This window comes from Danio rerio, chromosome 7, assembly GCF_049306965.1.
Source record: "Danio rerio strain Tuebingen ecotype United States chromosome 7, GRCz12tu, whole genome shotgun sequence".
Lineage (NCBI taxonomy): Eukaryota > Metazoa > Chordata > Actinopteri > Cypriniformes > Danionidae > Danio > Danio rerio.
In genome coordinates this window covers 63,031,397-63,044,383 of record NC_133182.1, presented here as the reverse complement: position 1 = coordinate 63,044,383, position 12,987 = coordinate 63,031,397, and the positions used below count along the sequence as shown (strand labels likewise).

The 12,987-nt window shown below is 33.6% G+C and overlaps 1 protein-coding gene across 6 annotated transcripts in view; it reads left to right on the top strand.

Annotated features, from left to right (window-relative positions):
• The window catches only part of plcb3 (phospholipase C, beta 3 (phosphatidylinositol-specific)), a 95,603-nt gene extending 83,365 nt beyond the window's left edge, over window positions 1-12,238 (top strand). Inside the window, exons 32-36 of one of the 6 annotated variants that reach the window (XR_012382240.1) lie at window positions 665-722; window positions 8,244-8,330; window positions 8,881-9,845; window positions 10,041-10,698; window positions 10,744-12,238. Coding sequence is in view for 2 of the 6 variants with exons in the window: in XM_005166533.6 (XP_005166590.1) it covers window positions 662-722; window positions 8,244-8,330; window positions 8,881-9,168 (436 nt within the window). In the remaining 4 variants the exon portion in view is untranslated. 6 annotated transcript variants of the gene reach the window in all.
• The last annotated feature ends 749 nt before the right edge of the window (window positions 12,239-12,987 follow it).

Genomic DNA, 12,987 nt, shown 5'->3' with positions numbered 1-12,987 from the left:
ATTGACTTCACATTTATTGACAACATCTTTTTTTGCTGATGTGTGCAGCTGTTTGAAGCAATCTGCATTGTATAAAGGACTTTAGAAATGCAGTAAATGTGCCTTGACCTCTGTGATACTTTGACATGTCTTTCCATCCAGCTATATTTCACTTTCTTTTAATAATTTTTTTGGTCAAGTAATACTTGACACAGTGATACAGATAAAGAGATACATGAGACCCTTTATAAATGTTTAAGCTATTAAAGGGATAGTTCACCCATTCTGTCATCATTTACTCAGCTTTTACTCGTCTCAGACCTTTATCAGTTTTTTTCTTTTGGTAAACACAAAAGAAGATATTTTCAAAAATGTCGGAAACCTGCAACCATTGCCTGCAACCTGTAATTAATGACTTCCATGGTATGACAAACAAATACTATTGTTTGTCATACCATGGAAGTCATTAATTACAGGTTTTCAGCTTTCTTCAAAATATATTTTGTGTTTAACAGAATAGAAAAATCTCATAAATGTTTGGAACCACTTTAGAAGGGGTAAAAAGTGACAATTTTTACTTTTGGGTGACTTATCCCTTTAATGTCTGGGGTGTTCAGTACTGCTTCTTGACTCATCCCACAGTTATGGTACAATAACCTCCCTCTGTTATTCTCTTACTTAGCAGAGATGTGAACGAGATCAATAGAAAACATATCCAAGAGTCGGTCAGCTTAATCCGTCAGGTCAGTTCTTTTTTCTTTATGTCTAAATTTTGCAACAATCGGATAGTATTGTATTTGCTTGTCTCTTTTCAGATATGTAACATATATAATTATATTTGTTGTATATATGTTATAACTTTTATTAGTACCTTGTCCATATTAAGTGTCAGTCAGGGTTTTTTGCTTTGGATTTTTTTAAAAATGTTTTTAGCATTTTTTTTTTCTTCTTTTTCTGAGATCATAATGGATTCCACTACAGCTAGTGACAACAAAAACATCTTTTGGTAACACTTTATAATAACTGAACACTATGAATCATTAACTAATGCATTATATTAGCATCTAGTGACTTCATTATTTGTTAAGCATCAACTCTGCAGTTTATAACTGCAGCTACAAATGCTGAATTCTTGACTTACAACCACATTTATAATGTGTCTAATACTTGTACTTCATAATTTGTTAATGATTTATTTTTCGTTACTAAATTAAGTATTGCAATATTTATAAACCATTTGTATTCAAGAGTAGTTGATAGTTTTTAAGATCATTCAGAATGAGTTAGTAAAATAAACTATTGAAATCAATGTTTAAATATCTTATTAATCAGGCATATATTAATGGTTACTATGCATGTTAATAAATCGTCACCTTGAAATTATAAAGTTCTATCTGCATTCTTAATGATTTTAAGATTTTGAGCTTCAAAGTTTTTGCATTCCATAGAGCAAACAGTATGTGTGTAGCATTTGTTTTTTTAAACAAAAAGGCTTAAAATGTAAGCTTATAAAAAAAAATCCCATAATGTAAATAAGTTGTCATTTAATAAGAATATGTCAACAACGCAATTTTGAAAAAAAAAAGTCAGATAGAACCTTATAATTCTAAGGTGACGAAATGCTTTATTAACTCATGTTCATGCAGTTTTGTGACCTAATCTAGAGTGACTATTTGTGCTTTATAAAACCCTTATTAATAACAATTAAAATCTCAGCAAATGAACAATATTCTTTGCAATCTTATCTAAAAGGTAAAATTACGGTAAACTTTTAACATTGCTGAATGACAAGAGTGTAAAAATCTAACATATAATTAGATAAAACAACAACATTATAATAATTTAACAATATAATAAGAAGCAATATTTAAACTGAACAGTACATTTATTTTAGATAAGGTTGCAAATATTTATTTTTCATTTGAAGTACAGTTTAATTTATGTATCTTCAAACAAATAGGAATGAATAATGTTGTTTATGTAGATTTGTCCTGTTTAGAATTTAGCTGAGGTTTTAATTGTCATTTATAAGGGATTGATAAAGCATAAATAGTCCTTAACTTTAAATTAGGTCACAAAAATGGATAAAGTTGAGTTAATTAAGCATTTATTAACATACAAATCAATTATTAGTATAAGCCTGAATAATAAGAATTATTCATGTTAATTTTAATAGTTAATAACTCATTTACTAACTCACTAATTCATTCTGAATGATCCTAAAAAACAACCAACTACTATTAAATAACCGTTTTATAAATAATGCAATACTTAATTTAGTAATGAAAAATAAATTATTAAAGTATGAAAGTACAAGTATTAAGCACATTTTGAATGTGTTTGTAAGTCAAAAATAGAGATTTTGTATCTGCAGTTTTAAACTGCTTACTAATGTTTGTTAATGTACAGTTAATGATTACATATGATGAATTCACTATTTGCTAATGCTTAATAAATGGTTCATTGTGTGTAGTTATTATAAAGTGTTACCCATCATTTTTCTTCAACATACAGGGGAAGTCAGAATTATTAGCCCCCTTTTTATTTTTATTTATTTTTATTTTTTTAAATATTTCCCAAATTATGTTTAACAGAGAAAGGAAATTTTCAAAGTATGCTGATAATATTTTTTTTTCTTTTGAAGAAAGTCTTGTGTTTTATTTCCGCTAGAAGTTTTAAATTTTTTAAAAGCCATTTTAAGGTCAAAATTATTAGCCCCTTTAAGCTACATATAAATGTGTTTAAATAATCTACAGAAAAAAAACATTGTTATACAATAACTTGCCTAATTACCCTAACCTGCCTAGTTAACCTAAATTACCCTAGTTAAGCCTTTAAATTGTTCTAAGCTGAATACTAGCATCTTGAAAAATATCTAGTCAAGTATTATGTACTATCATCATGGCAAAGATCAACTAAATCAGTTATTAGAAATGAGTTATTAAAACTATTATGTTTAAAAAAAAACATGTGTTGAAAAAATATTCTCATTGTTAAACAGAAATTGAGGAAAAAAAATAAACGGGGGCTAATAATTCAGGGGGGTGGGGCGCTGTAAATTCTGACTACAACTTTGAGAGGTGATTGTTGTTAAGAGTCATGAACTGTTTTTTCTTTTTTAATACTGATGTTTGAGGTCCACTTGTGATATTTGTGTGTGGTTTTTACATTCAAAAACATCAAAATTAACCCCTTCAGAGCTAAATTGTGTTCCAATTTTCAGAAAAAATGTGAAAGTATGTTTTCAGTTTTTAAGGCTCCTCTAAATGAGACCAAATTATAATAATTAAAAATTCATCCCTTTAAGCATATATATATTTTTCCATTTCAATGGACATTAGGTCAGAACAGTTGTGCTTCCCGAACATTATACCAACATAAAATACAAAAAAAAAAAAACATACATGATTGATGGTATAATCTTGAAATGTATTTTTTTTAAAATCATAAATATTAACATTGTAACATTTTTGTCTCTAATTTTGAGGTTTGTAGGTTTGCCTCATGGCTCCACATAATGTCTACATTTGAGAAATTTCCATCTCATATATGCTTAAGAACTTTGATTTTAAGAACAGAACTCAAGATTTGTATATTCTGCATATAAAATAATTTCAGCAATGAATTGGTACATTGATATACATTTATATATATTAGCATTACTTGACAGATTAACAGATCTTGAACCCATTGTTTATCCTAATGGACAGACATATATTTGAAAACCTCCTGATTTAAAGCTTGCAGTGTTATAAAATATTTTAAACTTAATTATTAAGTGCAATTCCCCTTTTTTTTACATACAATCTATGAATTAATGGCAAATATATCAATAAATCTAAATGAAAGCTTTGTAAATGTGGCTTACGTCTGTGTCTGGAGTGAAGTGATGCCATGCTGATTTCATTGTAGTGGATTTTTTTTCAAATTACAACATGTCAAGACTTACCATCATTTGATTGGATAACAATCGTCCAGATGAAATGCTCAGGAACCACAAAAAACATAGGCTGACTTGTGATGTCCATTGTAATGGACATAGGGTTAATAAGTAATAGTCTATTTTCTACTCTGGTTTTGAGGTTTGTCCGAGAGATGCAATGTTTTTAATGGGCAGGCTGAATTGTAGGCTTGGGGAAAAAATACCCACAACATTGATTGGATAACAGTTTTGCTTAGTAAATTAAATTTCACCTGTCAGTACATGTGTGGATAAGTGTTTTGAAAACATCCATTCAGGAGAAATAGTCATTTTCAGTGATTCACTGAACGGACCACACCTCAAATACCAAGCATGCTCCATGAATTGTGTTGATCACTGATTCATCACTATTCATCACATGTAAAAAAAAAACAAAAAAAAAAAAAACCGTTTGCATATTTTACATAATATACACCAGGGGTGCTAAATCCTGTTCCTGGAGATCTACCTTCCTGTACAGTTTAACTCCTACCCTTAGCAAACCGACCTAAACCAATTAATTAGGACCTGAAATCCACTTGATAATTACAGACAGGTGTGTTTAATAAGGGTTGCGACTGAAATCTGCAGGAAGGTAGATCTCCAGGAACAGGATTGGCCACCCCTGATATACACTATATATTGCCAAAAGTTTTAGGTGACCCTACCCTTCCACAGGGGTATAAAATCCAACACTGCTTCTATAACATTAGTGAATGTGTCGCTCTCTGGAGATAGATCAGTCATTAAGGAGTCATTAAGGCTGTAGTATGATAGGTTGCCACCTGTGCTATAAGTTAAATTGTGACATTTCTTCACTGCTAAATATTCAATGGTCAACTGTTTTAAGGGATTAAGCAGTTGGGAACAATGGCATTTATAGTCACGTAAAACCACAAAGCAAGGTCTGTGCATGCTGAGCCACACTGTACACAAAAATACACAACTTTCTGCTGAGTCAGTAGCTACAGACCCAACTTCATGTGGCCTTCAGATTAGTTCAAGAACATGTAGTAGAAAGCTCTCTCTCTCTCTCTCTCTCTCTCTCTCTCTCTCTCTCTCTCTCTCTCTCTCTCTCTCTCTCTCTCTCTCTCTCTCTCTCTCTCTCTCTCTCTCTCTCTCTCTCTCTCTCTCTCTCTCTCTCTCTCTCTCTTTCTCTTTCTCTCTGTGTGTGTGTGGGGGTGAGTGGAAGTGTGTTTCCAAGCAAAGGTTATGCAGTGACTGTATTCTTCCACAAATAGGCACAGCACAATATTTTGAATGTTTATTAGGACTGGAAAAATATGTGTTGTTGAGTAGACCAACTATAACAATATGTTTTCTGATAGCACTTTTGTTGGGAAATGTTATGTTTTAAAATCATATTAAAATAAACAAATACAATGTTTTTCAGATTTAAAAATTCAAATTCAAACAAAAAAAACTGATAAGGTGCAAACATTTAGTATTTGATAAACAATGTATCATTAATAAACAGTATCAACGAGTAAAATTTCAGCAGATATTCAGACTCTGATTGGCCGTTGTCATTTTTCTCTCGTTTTGACTCTTGTTGTGATTTATTTTCAGCCCTAGCTTCACCTTTGGGTCAAATTTAGAGAAACAACCAGTGCTTAAAACAAATGTAATTTATCACTTGACAGCAACACGTATATTGCCTACAGTATTATCTAGATAACGATCATTTTAAAATATATTTTTTAGCCCTACTGTTTATGATATAACAATATATATATTGCCTTTAACACACCTCTGTGAGAGGCAGAGAACTTACTTTTTATTATTTTATATTGTTGTGTGAGGTCCACTTACATTTGAAGTCAGAATTATTAGCCCCCTTAAATTTTTTTTATTATTATTTCCTAAATTATTTTTAACAGAGCAAGGAAATTTTCTCAGTATGTCTGCTAATATTTTTTCTTCTGAAAAAATATCTTATTTGCTTATTTTGGCTAGAATAAAAGCAGTTTTTAATAATAATAATAATAAAAAAACATTTTAGGGACAAAATTATTAGCCCCTTTTCAACTAATTTTATTTTTCAACTATCTACAGAACAAACCGTCATTTTACAATAACTTGCCTAATTACCCTAACCTGCCTAGTTCACCTAATTAACCTAGTTAAGCCTTTAAATATCAATTTAAGCTGTACAAAAGTGTCTTGAAAAATATCTAGTAAAATATTATTTACTTTTATTATGTCAAAGATAAAATAAATCAGTTATCAGAAATGAGTTATTAAAACTATTATGTTTAGAAATGTGTTAAAATCTTTTCTCTGTTAATCAGAAATTGGGGAGAAAATTAAGCGAGGTTGAATAATTAAGGGGGACTAATATTCTGACTTAAACTGAATGTGAATGATTTTTACATTCAAAATCATATAAAAAGATGAATATTTCTAATACTACAGTTATAAATCTTCTATTAATAACCTGGTTATGAGGTCATCTCTAAATACACTTATATTATATTATATTATATTATATTATATTATATTATATTATATTATATTATATTATATTATATTATATTATTCATTTTCTTTTCGGCTCAGTCGTTTTATTAATCTGGGGGTGCCACAGCAGAATGAACTGCCAACTTATCCAGCATATGTTTTACGCAGCAGATTCCAGCTGCAACCCAACACTAAGAAACATCCATACACACCATAGACTGTAAAATATATGGACGTAGTATCCGTGACGTCACCCATAGGTTTCTGAGGAGCGCAAAAGAAGCCACAAGTAGGCGCGGCCAACCGTCGCCATTTTGGTCACGCGTCATCACACCCACGGCGGGATACCAAACAAGGGCAAAGAGGCGGAGAGTGAGCGGAGCTACAGACACCTGCTAACATTTAGCTTGGGCCTGGTTCAGACACACTTTACTTTGGGAGAAATGCTTAATACTTTATCACCTGTGACTCGTTTGTATTCTGACCACTTGTGCTTGGTTGTACACTATATCAATAAAGTGTTTAGACTTTTAAAAACACTGCTGTAATACATTGAGCCACTAAACATTGTTCTTATGACGTTTTTCAACAGGAGGAAAACGCAAATTACTTCCAAACACTTCAGATATAGTCTGTGTTAGTTAATGTAAGACTATTGATGAAATCCAGCATGACACTGTATGACAACGCTTCAAATGACTGTTCTAGAGCCTACAGCTAATCAATCTGACAGATTCTGGAGTGCATTACAGCTCTAAATATAAATATAAACGATAAATTATCTTAAATAAAACAAATACATGTATAGAGATGGTATATAAGTATACAACTTTACTCACATGGGAAACGGAGGCCACGTGAATGGTTTGTGAGCACAATTAAGTTTACTCAGCATGCCATGCCATCTAATAATTGTAGGAAACAAGTCCAAAAGGCAGTTGAGTGTGTAAAGCCACATAAAACAACACAGAAATACGATAAATATGCCGAGTTCAGTGGCTAAACTGCAGGATTCAGCCGAGGTGACGTGACGGCGACCAACGAGACCTAGCTGTCACTCAAGTGGCCACGCCCTTAATTATGCAAACTTAATATAACTTAATATAAAGGAAACGGATGAGTTATAAAAAAAATTCACCCCCCTCACAGTTGTCATGAAGGGTAATATTACCTTTATTAACCAAAATCGTTTTTTGTACCAGACTGTAAACATCTTTTTTTCTGCTGTAAAGTTGGCCATTCTAACAGTGGGCTCAATTGAAATTTGCTCTGTTTTGGAGCCAGGAGTGGCCACGACTAGCGGAATTTCGGATGAATTGCAGTTTTAGTTACTTCCATATTGGCTTCCTGAGGGAGAGCGGGAGGTTGCCGCTTGATACACACTCATTTACACACGTACACTACGGCCAATTTAGTTTACTCAATTCACCTATACCACATGTCTTTAGATTATATTATATTATATTATATTATATTATATTATATTATATTATATTATATTATATTATATTATATTATATTATATTATATTAATGATCAAATTGGAGTTGGCAAGAAGGCATTGGATGTTTCTAGTTGTGTTTTAATATTGGGTCGTACTTACAGTAGATTCTGACTGGTCCCACAAAGGTGTCTCTGGTCTCTCAAAGGTGAAACTGACTATTTCTTGTGGGTTTTTTTTTTGTTTTTTTGTTATTGTTGTCTACTTTACCTTGTTGTTGTGTAACATTCCTTACTAGAACAAAGTATTACAAAGCCATAACAGACAATCTTGAGAACAAACTATCAAAGTGATTGAATTTTTCTCAGGAAGTCTCTTAATTAACTTTCTGTCTTTGCGTAGCTGGAAGTATCTCAGGGGAAGCGTCAGGAGAAGTTGAAAGCCCTTCATAAGGACATCCTTCAGAAAATCGAGGAGGAAATTCCTATGGTCAGTACATGCATGCACATATCTATTCAGCCATCAATCCTGACAGAACAGTCTCTTCTTGACCACAATATTTTCTTTCACTGATCAAATTGTTCTCCCTGAAAGCAACCATTAATAACTTAAATGTGCATCTTGATCTACTGCTTGATATTTCAAACTGGTATTTGTTATTGTATTAATGTACTGCAACGTGTAAATTAGAATATATCTTTGATGCTAATCGCACAACAAAAGAAAAGAAAAAAGAAAATCACTAACGATTCAGTTCTTAAATGTGTCACTTTCGCAGCTTTTTCATGGATCAATATTCAATATAATGATCTTTTTACATTTGTTTAGTTAGTCTTGGTATGTCTGTTTGTTAATTTGTTCTGTGAAATTTCATTCACATCTAAAATGTTGATGACATAACAGCTGTGTTTCCATTAATCTAACACTTACTCTTATTAGTTCGGCTCATATAGTCCATTCCTAGTTTGAAGCTGCCATAATATTGCTTGTTAGCTTGGTTACTTTTTCCTCCTTTAAGTTTTGAATGTTGTCTCTGTAGAATCAGGCCCGTTTGACCCGTGACTTCGAGGCAGAGCTAAAGCGTTTGCCAGAGGAGATTTCTCAATATCTGCAGGAGCTTGAGAGCAAAGGCTCTCGGAAAGACAGCTTGATGGGTCAGACCAATGACGGCCCAAACTCTGGCCCCCCATCCAACTGCAGCACACCACCTTACTCCTCCCCCAACCACAGCTGGAGCAACATAGCCAATGTTTCATCCTTACTGCTGGACTCCTCCACCTCAAGCTCTTCAGCCAAGTCCGAGACAGACACTACAGGAGTCTACTAATGATACTACACTCCTTTTGCTTGTTTTCTCCATCAGTCTCTTCAAATCGATTTCTATTCTCTGTGGATTGTAAGAATAGGTATAGTATTACTAGAAGTTGTACGTATTTTTTGAGAATTTTTATTTGGTTCTTGTTTTTTCTAAACCTGCATACACTTTGCTACGGTGTGTGCCTGAATCAAAACTGGCACCTTTTTACTTTCCTGTTTTAATCCTGAAACACAAGTGGATTTTATCTAGCTTTAATGATACGAGCTCTTGTACATACTTACTCATGTGTGTAAGACTTCTGTGGAAACCAGAGGGACGAGGTTCTGTATTTATTTCTGTTGTATATTGTGTCATTTGCAGCTTTACATGTATTGCCTCGAGATGTCCTGAAGGGGGCAGTGTAAATTGGCAGTAATGATATCTGAGGCACTAGTGCTAGGCTAACGCTTAATCCGAATGGTACGTGTTTACATAATGCACAGATGGACTATTGCTTACCCATAGCTAAACAACACTTTATTTCATTTTTTCTTGGGAATGTTTATTGGGTATGGAGTATGGTGTAAAGAAAATGTGGACGATTTCTTATCATTAGGGTGCATCAGTTTGTCATTGGGGTGGTACCTTTGAACAAGGGACAACTGAAGCGGGTACTTTACCAGGGGAAGACTGTTGGATCCCTAAAGGTACTTTTACACATTTTTAGTGTACATTTTGTTGTGTTTGTGTGTCCTATGACACTTTAAGTGCCTCACATCTCTCTCACCGACATCATTCTTTTTTAAAAATCCTGTAATCCCTCTCCCTCCCTCTCTCTCTCTCCCCTGTATCTCCCCCATATCTGTTCCTCAATCGGTTGGCTTAATCTACTCTAATCCCAGTTCTCTGTAATTGGCGGTGAGCCCACATGTCACACTGAAATCCAGTGATGTCCAGGAAACTTCAAGCGCCTTTTATTTTTGGCCAAACCCTGTTGAATCCGCTCACAGCCTGAGTGCAGTTTCATGTCAAATCCCATCTGCAGCAGTCAAATCCTCCACTTGACTTCATCGAGATCTTTTCAGAGTCATGACACATTGCATCATTTCAAAAGCCAGCATATGAGCATGCAATTTGTTTGTCAGTGTGAGATTGAAGCAAGACTTTTGCAGCTTAGCTCTGATCACCGCAATCCAGGGCTTTTTTTTTAATCTGTTAGAATGCATGATGTTGGATTTTGCTTTCTCTTACTGTAATCTGCTGATCTGTTCCCCCATCACTTCCTGTTTACTTTCTCACATTTGCTCAGTTTTTAAGTTTTATGTCCGTTTGTGTCTTTTCCCTTCCCATCCCCCCCCCCCCCCCCCCCACTCTGTAAGTGTCTCTCAGAGCTCCATGGTTTGAAATGAAGGCAGTTGGATTTGTATTGTGCATTCAGTGTGAGCATCTAGCATGCAGCAGTCCCACTATAATACCAGAGCAGCAGATGGGCATTGTGCTTTATGATCTTTATCAAAGCACAATTATTACAGCACTTATGACTATTAAACAATTACATTTGCTGATTGAGTAACTTAATACGCAACAAGGGCAAGATGTGGATAGAAAGGTTTCCCTGTAAAAAAAAGTGTGCGCACACTGGTTTGATGGTTTACAAGGACAGAAATTTGTATTATGACCTATACCTGGGACTATATTGAGGTGGTTTATGAAGACATGATGTGTTCTTGTAATTCAAAATTCTTAAAATATCATACACAACAGGTTTTTTTTGACATTCAAAGTTTCAAACGTCTTCCTTTGCGGGTTGGTTTTAGGAGTAGGGACACACAATAAGCAGTTTCCTACACCATAAAATCCATTACAACTATGGAGAGTCCTTGAAAACCACTGATACCAACATGCGTGTGTGTGAGAGATGTAAGTGCTGAATGTGAGAATGAAAACCTGATTATAGATTTTAGAAGGCAAGAAAAGGGCTGATGTGAGATGGACATCACCATCTTTCACTTTTCAAAACAAGCATTTAGGGTTCGCATGTTAAGTCAATAGCTTTTATATACTCATGTGAACCGGGATTAATGGTACTTGCATGTAAACATTTTTACTGTCTCATGTCTCATTATCTTTAGTGAGGAGCATTAGCGATGTACATACTACCAGGAAATAATAATGCACGTATGTCAGTGAAACGTTTATATATCGATCTTCATCAAGTTCATTCCATTTTAAAGGTAAATGAAATTACTACTGACTAAAGGAGGAATTGAGGGTGACTTCTGTCTTTTTTATATTGGTCTAGTGGTTAAACTGCGCGCACACTCTCATTCTAAACAACATGTATCTGTCTTCATCTGCCTGTTTGAATTTGTGCGTGCGTGCGTGCGTGTGTGTGTGTGAGAAAATGAGGTACAAGTATTTTATTTTTATTTTTAAAAATATTGAGAAGCAGATTTTATGGGTTGTATTGCTCTTTCAGACACTTTATAAATGTCATGTTATTTACAGTAGCATGATTCTGTATTGTGCCTGTGTAAACCACATTATCACTTTCTATAAAGTTTCAAAAACAACTATTATTTTTTTTGGAAATCTAGTGATTTAGATAACCACTTTTTAGTGTCTTAAATTGGGACAAAATTCAGGTCGTTTTTTTTTTTTTTTTTTTTTTTTTTTTGATAATTGTTGGTACATTTTTTTTTTTTTCAAAAGTAGACATTAGCATGATATTTTAATTGTGTAATCAGTCATCCTCAGGGTAGGAGGATGGGCCCAAATGGGCCCAGAATAAGAGATATTTTGTGATGCTGGTGTGTGTTGTGAAGTCTATGAGGACTGCAGAGAGACTTTAAGGGACAAAACATGCTTACCCAAGGGCTAACTTCTGCTCAGCCTCAGTTACAGCTTTAACCAAGTACATATCTCATTCTCTCCCTGTGTTTGTCTTTTTATCATTCTTCTATAACACTTTTTTTTGGTAACACTGTATGTAGATAATACTGGTCTGCCATGTATAAAGGGAAGATTATTACTCTGGATGTAATTTTATTGTCTCGATAAATAATATAACTGTACATTAAATACAGAACATTGCGTAAAATGGCTTGCTTGTGCTTCTCTTTTTCAGTTCTCTTTTTATAGAAGTATTCAGATTGTGAAATGTTTTTTTTTTCTTTGTAAAAGGACCATTTATATGACACGATGAAGGTGTGTAAAACATCCTTAAGTATGCTAAATGAATCCATTCCAAAAACAGAAAAAAAATCATTAATATAAAAAGTTTTATAGGGTGTCATGGTGGTGCAGTGGGTGGCACGATCACCTCACAGCAAAAAAGTTGCTGGTTCAAGCCTTGGCTGGGTCAGTTTTCATTTTTGTGTGGTGTTTGTGTGTTCTCCCTGTGTTTGGCGTGGGTTTCCTTCAAGTCCTCCGGTTTCCCTCACAGTCCAAACACATGCGCTATATGTGAATTGGGTAAGCTAAATTGACCGTTGTGTGTGTGAATGAGAGTGTATGGATGTTTCCCAATGATGGATTGCTGCGTAAAACATATGCTGGATTAGTTGGCAGTTCATTTCACTGTGGTGACCCCAAGTTAATAAAGGGACTAAGCCGAAAATAAAATAAATGAATTGTTTCATTTTAAACTCATTTCAAACTTTTTTTTTATTGTTTAGTTTTAGTCATTTTATTGTTTAATAAATTTTTTAAAGTGACATTTCTTTTAAAAACTTAAAAAATTAAGTTGAACATTACTAAATTTAATTTGTTTAAATTCAACCAATTTAAATAGTTTGCAACAATTTTGCAGACATAATTTTTTTTCAATGTAGTTGCAATGCAATGCAA